Source organism: Camelus ferus, chromosome 23 (genome assembly GCF_009834535.1).
Source record: "Camelus ferus isolate YT-003-E chromosome 23, BCGSAC_Cfer_1.0, whole genome shotgun sequence".
NCBI classification, from domain to species: Eukaryota; Metazoa; Chordata; class Mammalia; order Artiodactyla; family Camelidae; genus Camelus; species Camelus ferus.
Window position 1 is genome coordinate 30,643,524 of NC_045718.1, and position 14,639 is coordinate 30,658,162.

At 34.0% G+C, this 14,639-nt stretch overlaps 1 protein-coding gene across 1 annotated transcript in view; it reads right to left on the bottom strand.

Annotated features, from left to right (window-relative positions):
• Positions 1-14,639, bottom strand: part of DNAH14 (dynein axonemal heavy chain 14) — a 259,414-nt gene that overhangs the window by 138,905 nt on the left and 105,870 nt on the right. The window contains exons 34-36 of the mRNA XM_032466614.1: positions 12,762-12,930; positions 11,025-11,114; positions 5,711-5,845 (exon numbers count right to left, since the gene is read on the bottom strand). Of these exons, the coding sequence (XP_032322505.1) occupies positions 5,711-5,845; positions 11,025-11,114; positions 12,762-12,930 (394 nt within the window). The remainder of the gene's footprint in view (positions 1-5,710; positions 5,846-11,024; positions 11,115-12,761; positions 12,931-14,639) is intronic.

Here is a 14,639-nt window from a genome sequence, read left to right on the forward strand (position 1 = left end):
AGATTATGGATAAAGACATATAATAGACCATCTAAGGCTCTAGGGAGAAACTATGGTAAGAACCCTTTGGAAATTAAAGCATTCTGAAGCAGCTGTGTATACAGAGGAATTGTGAAAGTCAGATGCAGGCCCAGTCAAGATGCATGCACAGAAAAAGACTGAGAAGACCTTAAACTTTCATTTCAGGCTGATCCTTAGGCTCAAAGCAGGCCCAGCTAATCAGTAGAGAACTACTCCAGCACAGAGCAAGTCTATAAAGCCTGGGAAAGGTGGCTGTTTATCTTTTAAAAAAACAAATGCTCAATTTTCAACAACAACAATAAAAAATCACAAGGCTTACAAAGAAACATGAAAACGTGGTCCATTCAAAGGAACAAACTAAATCAACAGAAAACATCCCTGAGGAAGCTCAGACATTGAACACAGTAGACAAAAGTATTTTAATTAACTGTCTTAAGTACATGCAAAGAGATGAAGGAAATCATGGCCAAAGAACCAAAGAAAATGAGGAAAATTATATGAGAGCAAATAGTGAAAAGAAATAGAAATTATATAAAGGAACCAAATAGAAATTACAGAGCTGAAAATAAAAGAGCTGAAGTAAAAAATTCAGCAGAGGCAATCAACAGCTAATATGAACAGAAAGGAAAAAGAATCAGCAAATTTGAAGATAGGGCTATTGAAATTACTTAGTCTTAGGAGCAGCCATAAAATAACTCTCAATACACTTTAAAATACTGAAATCATCTAAAGTACCATTTCCAACCAAATGGAATGAAACTAGAAATCAATAACGAAAGAGAAGTTTGAAAATTTGCAAATATATAAAATTGTTTAAATATACTCTTAAACAACCAACAGGTCAAAGAAGAAACAGAGAATTGAGTTGAATGAAAATGAAAATATATCATATCAACATTTATGGAATCAGTGAAAGTCATGCAAAGAGGAAACATTACAGTTATAAACACCCACATTAAAAGATCTCAAATCAACAATCTAATTTTATACTGTAAGGAACTAGGAAAAGAAGAGCAAACTGAATCTGAAGCCAGCAAAAAGAAGGAAATAATGATTAGAGTAGAGATAAACAAGATAGAGAATAGAAAAACAATGGAGAGAACCAGTAAGACCAAAAGTTGGTTGCTTGAAAAGATCAACAAAATCAGCCAACTTTTAACCAGACTGAAATAGAAAAGATGTAACAGAAATAAAGTATGGATTTACTATTGTCTTACAAATTAAATGATTATAAGACAACATTATGAATAATTGCAGGTCAACAAGTTATAATAGATGAAACAGGCAAATTCCCAGAAACACCAATAATTACCAAAACCTGACTGAAGAAAAAATAGAAAAACTTAACAGATCTATAAAGAGTAAAGAGACTGAATCAGTAATCAAAAATCTCCAACAAAGAAAAGTTCAAACCCAGATGGTAGATGAATTCTACCAAATATTTAAAGAAGAATTAACCCCAATGCTATAAAAAATGTAAAAAGATGGAACACTTTCTAACACATTCTTTGAGGCCAGCAGTACCCAGATACTAAACCCAGACAAAGGTACTACAAGAAAAGAAAACTACAGACCAATATCTGCGATAAATATAGATACAGAAATCCTCAAAAAAAGTGCTAGCAAAGTGAATCCTATAGCACATTTAAAGGATTATGCACCATAACCAAGTGAGATTTATCCCTGGGATGCAAGGATGGTTCAATGTAAGAAAATCAATGTAGTATACCACATTAATAGAACAAAGGAAATAAACTGCATGATCATCTCAAGAGAGGTAGAAAAAGCATTTGATAAAATTTCACACCCTTTTTGATAAAAACACTTGGTAAACTAGGAATAGGAGCGAATATTTTTTAACATGATAAGGGGGTATTTATGAAAAACTCAGTTAACATCATATGCAAAGGTGAAAGACTAAAATCTTTTCCCCTAAAATCAGGAACAAGGCAAGGATTCTCATTTTCACCACTGCTAATAAACATTGTACTGAAAATCTTAGCCTGGAAATTAGGTAAGAAAAGACATAAATGCATCTAAATTGGAAAAGAAGGAAAACCATCTCTATTTAAATATGATATGATTCTATATATAGAAAATCTCAATGAACAACTAACTGTTAGAGCTAACAAATGAATCAGCCCATTTGCAGAATACACAATCATCACACAAAACTCAGTTGTGTTTCTATATAGCAGTAATAAACAATCCAAAAAAATTAAGAATGCAATTCCAGTTATAATATCATCCAAAGAATAAAATACTTAGGAATAAAGTAAATCAAGCAAGAGAAATACTTGTATGTTGAAAACTACAAAAAAGAAAAAACAACTTCTTGCTTGCTGAAAGAAATTAAAGATCTAAAAATGGAAAGATAACCCATGTTCATGGATTAGAAAACTTAGTATTTTAAGATAGCAATATTGTCTAAAGTGATCTGTGGATTCAATGTAATCCCTATCAATATTCCAATGGCCCTTTTTCCAGGAGTGGAAAAGCCAATCCTCAAATTCATATGGAATGCAAGGGGCCTAAAATAGCCAAATAATACCCAAAAAGGAAAACAAAGTTGGAGGACTTACACTTGCCAATTTCAAAACTTACTATAAAACCAAATTACATATATCCTGGCACAGGGTTACCCATATACAACAATGGAATAGAACTGAGAGTCCAGAAATAAATGTAAATATCTGTAGCCAACTGATTTTCAAAAACAATGCCAAAATAATTCAGTGGGAAAAGAATAATGGTCTCTTTAACAAATAGTGCCAGGACAACTACATATCCACATGCAAAAGAATGAAGTTGGATTTCTACCTCACTCAATTTACAAATATAAACTCAAAGTGGATAAATAACTTAAGTACAAGACTAAAATTATACAACTAGCAGAAGAAAACATAGGGCTAAGTCTTCATGCCCTTGAATTTGTTAATGGATTCTTTGATTTGACACCAAAAGCATAAGCAACAAAAGAATAAATTAGATTTCATAAAAATTAACAACCTTGGTGCATCAAAGGACATTATCAAGAAAGTGAAAAGACAACTTACAGAACAGGAGAAAATATTTGCAAATCATATATGATAAGGGTTTCATATCCAGAATACATAAAGAACACTTCCACTCAACAACAAAAAGACAATCCAATTTAAAAATGGACAAAAGATATGGAAAGACTTTCTCCAAAGAAGATATACAAATGACCACTAAGAAGATGAAAAGTATTCAACACCTATTAGTCATTAAGGAAATACAAATAAAAACTGTGAGATAACATTTCACATCCACTAGAATGGGGGGAAAATGTATTGAGGAAAATGTGGAGAAATAGGAAGCCTAATACATGGCTGGTAGTGATTTAAAATGATGTGGCTGCTGTGGAGTACAGTTTGGTGCTTCTTCAAAAAGTTAAAAAGAATTACCATATAACCCAGCAATTCCACTCCTAGGTAAATATCCAGGAGAAATGAAAACATATGCCCACATAAAACCCTGTATATAAATGTTGATAGCAGTGGTATTCATAATAGCTAAAAGGTGGAAGCAACCCAAGCATCCATCAAGAGATGAAGAGATAAATTGTGATGACTGGATAAACAAATATTTTATACAATGGAATATTAATCAGTCATATAATTGAATAAAGTACTGACACATGCTACAACCTGGATGAACCTCAAAAATGTATGCTAAGAGAAAGCAGCTGACACAAGGGGTCATCTATCACATGATTCCTTTTATATAAAATATTCTGAGTAGGCAAATCCATGTGTAGAGAAAGCCAATCAGTGGTTTCCAGAGAATGGAGAGAAGAGGTGGTGGGGAGTGACTTCTTAATGGGTAGGAGGGTGTTTTTCTGGGGTGATGAAAAAAGTTTTGAAACTAGAGAGAGGTGGTGATTGCACAATGTTATGAATGCACTAAACAACACTGAAATTGTACATCTTAACATGGTTATATGATATGTGAACTCCACCTTGTTTTACTTTGCAGTACATGACCAAATTATACCCTATCACAAAGCAATCCCATTCCTGAGGTGTACACATTTTTAAAGGATACATATATACATCAGGGCATATAGTAAAACCATTACAGAGGGTTCCTCTGATGATGAGGAAGAAGTGAAGATTAGAAAATAAAGTTAAACTAAACTGAACTAAACTAAAATAAAGAGAAGATCTTGAATAGGCCAATTAAAGAAAAATTCATGAACTGAGGACAAAGATCAAAACAATTCCATTATCTAAGGTCTTGTCATCAGTCTAAATATTTTTATTATAACTACATTTTAAAACTCTCAAATTTAAAAATATTAAACATGAGAGAAACAGTAAATAAATGATAGTACAGTCATATATACAGAATACACTCATTGGAATGCTATTATGAGAAGTTTTTAGTGACATGGGGTTAATTCTTAGCATATAACATTAGGTTACAATGTCAATATGAGAAAATTTGAGATCGTTTATACACAGTATTATCTCAATTATTTTAAAATATATTTAGTGTAGGAAAATAATCAAAAGAAATATAGCAAAGTGTTTGCAGTTGTTCTCTTCTAGGTGATTATTGTTTCTTTATATTTTTGTATTTTCCAAATTTCTCATAATTGTACTTACTTCTTTTGCAATTAAAAAATGTTTTTAATAAAACAAATTCTGTCCACAGAGTTGTAAAGACTGAATGAAATAATTCAAGTAAAAGTATTTTAGCTAGTATCTGGCTCATATCTAGTACTCCATAAATATTAATATTGCTATGATAATTCACCTATTATTAATTTCAACTGCTTCAGAACTAATTAAGAGCTGTTGATAATGGAAGTTTAGACAGAGGGAAGGATAAAGAATTATGAACTACCACATGAATGATTTTGAAGCAGTATATTGTATACTAAAAACAATTCGCATAACTGAGAAATTGAGTTTCTAAGAATTTTGGAATATATTACCAAAAATGAATATTTAAATAAGGTAACTGAAGTATTCACTATTGGATCCTAACTTTATATTGAATAAAAATGTCATAAAAAGTAGGCATTATTCTAGGCATCTAAAAACAATTTAACATTAGTAAACCTATCAACATAGCTTATTAAATTAACCAATTAAAGTATAGAAAATAGATGCTGAGAAATCATTTCATAAACTCTAGTAGTCAAAAACTAAAATATAATGAGACTAGAAGAAAATTTCCAAAGTGTGATAAAGAATCAGACTTATCATAAACTTAGGGAAAAATTATATTAAATACAGAAGTAAAAACTGGATTCCAGATAAAGGAACAAGATATTATAGCAACATTGTCCTGGAGGGGTAATCAATGCAATAAGATAAAATACGTCATATAAACATTAGGAAAAAGAAAAAATTATACTCATTTAAAGAGAATTCAGTTGACTATCTAAAAAAAAAAAAAAACAAAACAGAACTACCAGTCCATTAGGGAAGTGACTAAATACAAATTAAACAACTCAATAGTATTAGTTTATATTAGCATTTACCAATTTGAGGTTCAAGTGAAAAAAAAATCCTATTCACTACAATGATTCCCAACTACAAAATGCCTAGCAATACATTTAACAAGTAAAAAACATACTTCTGTAGAGAACAAAAAATGTTACTGAAGTATAAAATAAGATCTGAACAAATAAACATTTTATTTATAGAACATTTACCTGTGAAATACTGCCTCTTTCTTCAGTTGTTAAGAAATCTTCTGCTGGTAACAATATTAATGCTCTTTCTAAAATTCTTCTGACTGTTGTTTTTCCTCCACCTGTCGGACCTACTAACATCACTCCAACACAAGCCTAAAACAACATTGCAGATTTATGGTTTAATTCTGGTTTACTGATTGCTTAGCTAAACTGAAACCTTAAGGTTCTAATTTACAAATACATCTTTAACTACATCCATGGACATTTCCTTGAAATTATTCAATCCGTTATAATCTGGGTTCTGTTTTTATTAACTAGGCCAATGTTAAAATCACCAGAAAACTCCTCTAATTTTAAAATTCAAATAATAATTTTCAATTCTTGTTATTTAACAGTTTATCTCACTTTTCAATTCTCCTTCACTCCTGGTACCTTTCTCTATGACTGGCTTCTGTGATAAGATTTATCTGAGCTTCCTTTTTCCTATTTTCCCTCTTTTGAGTTCTGATTGTCCTTTCCATGTTGGGTCTTCCCTAATTCATCCTCGTCTCTCTCTCTCTCCTACACTGTCCCAGTTTCATCAGTTTGAGTATCTTTAACTATGATCTGAATTCTAACAACTCCTTAAGGTATACATTTTCCCCTAGTCTTTGGTTCTTAGTGCCAGAGTGAAATTTCAATGACCTACAAAACATTTCCATCGGGACCTCTCACATGATTTTTAAAGTTAACATAAACTAATCCATATTTTCCCCCCACGTTTCCTCTCTTACTTCCCTAATCTAATTGTCTAAAGTAAAATACTGGCCTGTTTTCATCTCCTCATCTCTCAGCAAATTTTTGCTTGATTTCATCTTCTCTTTATCCCAACCACAAATGCCTTACTTTGGTGTTATGGACTGAATTTTCATGTCCTCCTAACATTCAAATATTGAAGCCCTAACACCCAATGTGATGGTACTGGAGGTGGGCTCTTTGGTAGGTAAGTAGGCTTAGATGAGGTTATGAGGGTAGAGCCCCATGTTGGATTAGTATCCTTATAAGAAGAGGAAGAGAGACAAGAGCATTCTCTCTCTCTACTATGTGAGGATACAGTGAGAAGCGGACCATCTGTAAGCCACAGGTAGAGGATTCTCATCAGGAACAAAATCTGCCAGCCTCCAGAACTATGAGAGATATATGTCTGTTGTTAAAACCACCCTGTCTACTGTATTTTGTTAGAGAAGCCCAAACGGACTAAGAATGGGTCAGATGCTAAAGGTCTTTAAAAAGCATCAGAGTGGGCTTCTCACCATCTCTTCTGGACTATTTAAGAACACTGAAAAAATGATTATTTTTAATAATGTATCACACAAATACATTAAATTCAAATACAGATAAAGTTAAAGTATCTTTTCACTACTTTTCCAAGCTCTATACCTTCATGGAGGCTTTGTGAGTCTCTGGTCTGACAGTCCTATTCTATAACTGGCAAGATGAGAAGGGTCCCAAAAGCCTTGCTTGTCAAATGGAAATTGTATATTCAGGAATGCAGCTATCATTCTTTCATGTAAGCCTTGCCCCAGACACATCGTGGCTTTACATGAAAGAATGGCAGCTATCCCTGTGGGATCAATTTTATCCCCCATTTAATCTCCTAAAGCAAAACTGATGGCTCAGTGGAGCCCTTGATTCACAAAGATTCCCACAAAAACCTTGGCCTGGTTTACTGACAGTTCAACTAAGCTGAAATCTGAAGCTCCTGATGTTCAGCCTCAGAGTTATCTATGAACAACCAACTTTTTCATTCTGCTCACTGAGAAGAACTCCGACTCTTAGGCTTTACTAATGGCCTAGCTATTTGTTGTGACACTTGGAAAACTACAGAATAGAAGATGAAAGATAACCCTACTTGGGGCTGTGAACTGTGGAAACAAATGGTGGATGCTGATCAAACCATCTAAGTGATGCATAGACCTATGGTGATGACCCAGTCTTTTATGAGATTACCCAGAATTAAGCTGCTGATCAAGACTTCCCTTCCCAGATTACCATGATTACTTTCTGGATACAATGTCACATTGGATGTGGCAACATGTTCACGATCACAGACCACACAAAGTAAAGGATTATGTTTTTTTCTGATGCAGAAGCTACTACTGCATTTCAAACTTCTGACTCCTGCCAAAAGTTGACAAAGGTGCAGGAGACTTTAATTTAACTGACTTGTGAGACTACCATCCCCTACCAGCCAGAACTGACCATGATTTAATTGTTATTTCCCTTAACCTTACTGAGAAGTCTATCAGAAAGAACAGCAGCAGGTGGCCTCAGCTCCTACATCTCCTAGGCTAAACACCTGTCAACACCTCAAGATGTCTTGGGTGTCTTCCCCACCTCATCTCCATACTCATGGAATGGGGAAGACAAATGCCATCTAGCTGATGGTATGGCAAACAAGTCAGACTGGAATGACTGTCCTTAAGTGGTCACTCCCAAAAGAGAACTAGACTTAAGTATGAGAAGGCGTTTTTGGAGGCATTGTCAACTTATACCCTCTCTACCCTTTGAGATGATGCAGGTCCCATTTAGGGAACCCAACAATTACAAAAAACACCTTCTTCCTGAGGTTATCTTGTACCGTCAGATCTAAGGGCACACCTTTAGAACTGTACTTTTTATGTAGAAGCCAAGCATTAACTTGCCTCCCTCCCCAAACCAATGCAGTTTGTACTTCAGAGATGGTTATAACCAAAGAACATTAAAAATCCAGTGTTTAACGAACAATCACCTTGTCCCTGGACAGTATTCAGATCAGTCATAACTCACTGACCAGGGTTGTTATGGATAATAGAACTGCACTAAACACTTTCTCCTTGTGAGCCAAAGTCTATACAATTGATAATTAATCTTGCTGGACTTGGATTAATGCTTCAGACCAACAGGAACAGTCATACAGGAACTGAAAAAGAAATCCACCTGGTTTTCTAAGGTAGATTCTGATGGCCTATGGCATTTGTTCAACTTTTGGGCTCAGAACCTTGGATGGGCACTGTTGGGATTAATACTTTAAGGTGGCCTTATCCTACTGCTTATCGTTCTAATAATAGAAGCCATAATTAAAATGCTGTGTGAAGTAAACTGAGTGGATTTGGTCCCAACTCCTATCAGATTAATCAAAGTGGTCAACAGAGTGGCACACTTATGGGAAAATTCACCAGAAGCCAAGATGGAGTATAAAAGACAGGCAGATATTGTTGGGAGACAATTCTTTATAGGTCTCTGACATTTCTACATTGACTCTGAACAGAGGCATTGAAAGCTCTATTTAACGGACTGTCTTTCCAAGGATGTTTGTATAGCAAATCATTTTGGAAGATGGAAAACAGATTTATTTGCTGTCCAGAATAAAAAAGTTAATGTCTCTTTCATGAGCAAAGGCTAGGAACGTTTGGTTGTGATCCCTTTATAAGACTGGAGGGTTCCTAAGCTTGGGGCTCTTCTTCTGTACAACAACTTACTATGTATGCAAGTGTCACCTGAACCTCTGTTGCCCTATAGGAATTAAGTCTTGGAGAAATAGCTACTGCTACTGAGGTGAGTAATAATCTGTCCTTTCTGACTTGGGAGTCTAGTGTTTTCTGCCTGTGAATGAAACTATGAAACTGTAGCAGGCTAACTTGTTACCTTACAAGTAGGGTAAAATCTTGACAAATATATGCATGGAGGAAAAAATGCAGTATCATTTAAAAAATTCTCACCATAATTATTAATTCAATTCTATCCCAATCAAAATCCAAACAGGACTTTTTTTAGTGGGGGTCAGTGAGCTGATTATCTAAGAATTTTGAAAATAACAAAGACGAGACATTATGATGGGGCTTAGGAGGCACAACCTCAAAATACGGCACCTTGGCATATTAAATATATTAAACTGAAGGAAAAATTTTAAATGGCAGAAGCAGAAAGATAACTGTGACCTCTCCTACCTCATCATTCTTAAAAGGTCATAAAATTCCCATGGGAAGGGTACTACTCTCCCTGTACCAAGATAAAGAAGACATTCTTATCATCAGAGACAGACAGGGAATTTGGGGCTAAGAAAGCTGCATAAACAAACCTTGTTAAACTAACCCTCATTTTCTTTCTTCATTTACTACCCCTACCCCGAACACCTTTGTCATGTCAATTCTTCATAAATTTATTGTTTCTTTGCCTAAAAGATATAAAAGCTTCCTATTCTGGACATTTCTTTGGGTCTCCAGTCTCTTGTGAAGGCTCCCATGTACATATAACAATTCAATAAAATTTGTATGTTTTTCTCTTGTTAATCTATCTTTGTCAGTTTAATTTTCAGACCCAGCTAGGGACCCTGAGTCAAGGATAACTTTTCCTCCCTTACAACTGGTGCCTCCAGATATAAAGACCTATTATAAACCTATGGTAATTAAGACTGTGTGGTATTGTCATAAAGACAGAGATAGTGATCAAAAAGTATAGAAGAATCTACTCTATTATTTATGAAAACTTTAGTGTATGATAGAAATCACAAATCAGTGAGGTCTTGCGAAAACTGGTTATCTGTATAGGGAAAAATAAATCCCTACTTGACATCTTCAAGAAAAATAAACCCCAGACAAATAAAAGTAGGAAATTTAAATATCTAAGGTTTTAGAAAAAAATTACTGATAATATATTTATGAGATAGGACTGAAAAGATTTCTAAAACTAGGTCACAAAACACAAACCATAAAAAAAAAATCAATAGATTTTACTGCATTAGCAATGCCTCCTGTACTGAACACCATGAATATTTCTAAAAAACCAAGACTTACAGAATTTATTTGCAATGCATACAAGCAATAAGGAAATACGACATAAAAACACATAATAAAAGTCTACATATTTACAAAGGAAAAAACAATCTAATTGAAAAATGAGTATATTATATAATCTGGCAATTCACAGAAAATTCAAATGGCTAATAAACATATAAAAGAATGTACAATTTTGCTAGGAATCATGGAAATACATAGTCTGATGTTTTTCCAAATGGATCATTCATGGAGAATAGGAAATTCAAAGAAGTTATAGCAATGGAATGCAGAACACTTTACACATTTGTAGAAATTTTTACAATTATTTATTAAGGGGATGAAGGTGAAAATATTAATTTGTTGAGGGTTTAAGTGAGGAATCAAATAACAAAGTCTAGGTAAATAGTTAACTGATAAACCATTTTACTTTGAAGAACATTACAGTAGATCATTTTATTATAATTATGCTTTCCTCCTTGATCATACCTATTAAAACCCAGGAACAGAAAATTGCTAACATGCCATTCTACACTTACCTGAAGTTGATTATAAAACTGTATGATTCTCTCTTTCTGAGCTGGCCACTGTTGTAAGCCCAACTGTTGTGTTGCAATAGATATTACTTTCTTAAAGAAAACAAATACATTAATTTAAATTGCATTGCAAATTAAACTCAGTATGTAAGCCTACAAAATCTCTCTTAACATTTTACTAAACAGTTGAGAGCTTACATATTTATCAAAGTAAAACTTACATAAAGGGGGAAGTAGCTGAATAAATTGATATGCTTGTACATAAAACTTTTCTGTAAGCTATAAACTGACTTGTAAAACTGATAAAAAGGTGAATAATGAGGTTCAAAGGTAAAACCACTAATGTGCATGTGGAAATGCTATTAGAATGGCAACGCTATTTGTTTTAGCTGAGACTTGAAAAATGTTAAAGGTAACACGAGAGGCACTTATAACTGGAGAAAAGAGAGTGGGGAATTTGTGGACTCTTCCTGGGAGGGACAGAAGGATGCTTACATAAGACACAGAAAGAAAAAAATTGTCAAATGACATTTTCCTCCTTTTTTTTTCCTAGCAAAATAAAAATCCTCAAAATGTAAATAAAACCTACAAAATGTAGGCAATAACTTAGATGCAAATATTCTCTTTACTTCTCCTGGAAACCATATAGCAAAAAGGAGAAAAATCATATTGCATTTTCATCAAAATAAGGAAACAAAAAATCTATAAAATCTAAAATAAATGTAAGTGCTATGAAAATAGCTAAGCTTATTTAGTTTAGAGTTTGAACCTGCAAATTGTTGCTCTGGAAAACCCAATTCATTTAATCACGTGGAACACAGGATCTCACAGTATTAAGTCCTGTCAATTTAGAGAACTAAAAATAAAAGATACCCATTAAAAGGGCTAATAGAGTACCAAAATTCGTAATTAGCGAATTTATAGTGAAATTAAGAATACCAAAGACAAAATGAAAATTTTAAAAGCTTCTGGAAAGAAAGAACAGATATACTACGAAGAAACAAACATCAAAGTGACAGTGACCTTCTCAAGTATTTTCTAGTTTCTTGACTTTAATGCTTAGTATTAGAAAGATAACCTAGTCTGGCCAGTGTGAAAGGCATTATATACCAAGATAATTAATTTGGGTCTTAAACTATACGTAACATTGATCCAACAGTGGCTTTGCTGATGTGATCAAACACGTGCTTCAGGAAAGCAACTCTGTTGGCCATCAGGAAGCCTACTGGAATGCAGGGAGCAGTAGGAAGCTATATAATAGTAACAAGAGACATTGAGATCCTACCTAGACTAAGGCAATGACTGTAAGGTTGTATACATAGGAGAAAATAAAAAGGGCTCTACAATTATGTTATTTTAATGGTCACAAAGTATTTACATAGTAAAGTCTTTATTCATAATTCTGATATAATTTGACTCTCTAAGCAACCCTTTAAGGTAGGAAGAGCAGACATTATCATTCCCACTGGAAAGATGAGAAAATTGAGGAGCAAAATATGTAATAGTCTTCCTTGTCTAAAGGTACACAGTTTGTTCTTTTTTCCATTAGGCCATGATGCACTGAAAGCTCTTTATTTCCCCCAAGGGGAAAATATATCTCCAGGTATTTTTATCCCACAAATTGTAACATGAATAGAGCATTTCAGGAAGCACTGTAACATTTTAATCCATATCTAGTTGCTTATCTTAATTGATATCTCACATCTAATCATTTGTGATGATTTTCAAAGGTCTTATTACCTCCAACGCAATTTGATTTACTTTTGAAACTGTCGCTCCATAAAAAATATCTTCTATAATCTTTTCAAAAAGTGGGACATCTTCAGGAAGAAATTTTGGTAAACTACCTTCTCTCATAGCCTCAATAATAATCAGTGTTTCATCCGTTTCAGAAATGTCACTGATGTTACTTGAACAGTAGAAAAACACAAAGAACAAGTTAGCAAGTTTGCTTTGTTGACATTAAAGATCATTAATATTCTTTTTTAGTGGTGGCTATCCCATTACCCCTTCTTCCTCTCCCTCACTGCAAAACAGCTATGTGATTTCGGTGAGGTTAATCTGGTCCCCAGCTCCAGGGATGGACCCTGACTGGTTTAGAACATTCAAAGTAATGCCATTCCCCAGTCACTGGCTCAGCGAAGGGCACTGTATCAGTAAGGTTTTTTAGTTGCAAATAACAGAAATGAATTCAGGCTAATATCAAATGTAAAATAAATACTGATTTATTAAAAATCTCTAGGATGGCCAGAGAACTAGGCTTGCAGGCTACGCGCTGGGAATAATGGCCAAAATTATGCTACATAGTGAGTCCTGTGAAGACGTGGCTGCCACCATCAATAAAGCCAGAGAGCCGCGCCTGTTGCCCCAGTACCACCAACGCTGGAACTAGAACTGCTCACTGCCCCTGCTATTTCTAGTAACTGGCTGTAGCTGCTGCCACTGCTGTCACCTTTGCCAGAGTGGATTCTGTGTTTATCCTATTTCTTTTTGATCTAGTTTCAGGTTCAGATTCTAGGGTAACTGTTTCTGATTTGCCAAGGTTGTATGTCTAAAGGAGTTTCAGAAAGCAGATATATGGCATAACAAATAATTCATTAAGGGAATATAACTTCAGCTCTAGTCAATCAGTGCAAGGCAGTCACTTGGACACAGTGTTTCAGGGGTAGATAAATGACCTGTCTATTCAGAGTGGTTTGGGACTTCAGTTCAATGGTGTAGATAGCTGCAGTTATTATTAGAAGCCATCTTGCCACCAAAAAGGCAGCGAGACTAAAGATAATCCAGACCTGGAGGGCTATCATGCTTACAATATCTCAAAGAAATAAACTGAAACTCAAATCAAAGTAATCACACTTTGCCTCACCTCTGGATTTTCTGATTGGTGAAACAGTAAATTCCCTGTAATGTTTAAGCCAATTTAAATTTTGTATTAATTGTAACAAAAATTTCATACAATAAATTACCACATAATATTTATTTCCTCATAATAATATTTCATATAATAAACACTTCAGTACATATTTATATATATTAAACATGTAATCAAAAGGGGGAAAAAGTAACTACATATGGTATGATTTTAGAGATGGAAAGGAAAAAAGTTTTCCCTGCAAAAGCATCCCTCCCATACTCTTGTCTACTGATGTCTGAAATTCTTCATCACGATGGTGATAATTATTAAGTGAATTTTAATGTGCATGTCTCTCACTATGCGTGGGGTTGAGTGTATTTTCATATATTTAAAGGGCTTTTTTTTTTCTGAGAACTGTCTGATGTCCTTTGCTCATTTTTCTGTATTTCCCCCCTAGTTTTCTGGAAATATGAGGATGAGCTATTTAACTGCAACAGAAGTTGCAAATATCTTTTTCTTTTCCTAGTTTTCCTTTTGTTTTTTTACTTTTGACCATTATAAATCTTTTCTTTTATAGCTTCTGGATTTTGAGTCTTAGTTTTAAAGGTCTTCTGTAGTCTGAGGTTACAAAGGACATTTTTTTTTCAAGTACATTTATGTTTTAAGTTTTTATATTTAAAATCTTTCATACTTTTTGACCCTTTTAGAGTTTATCCTAGCAAATAATGTCAACCACGGTTCAAACTTGATCTTTACCAAGATGG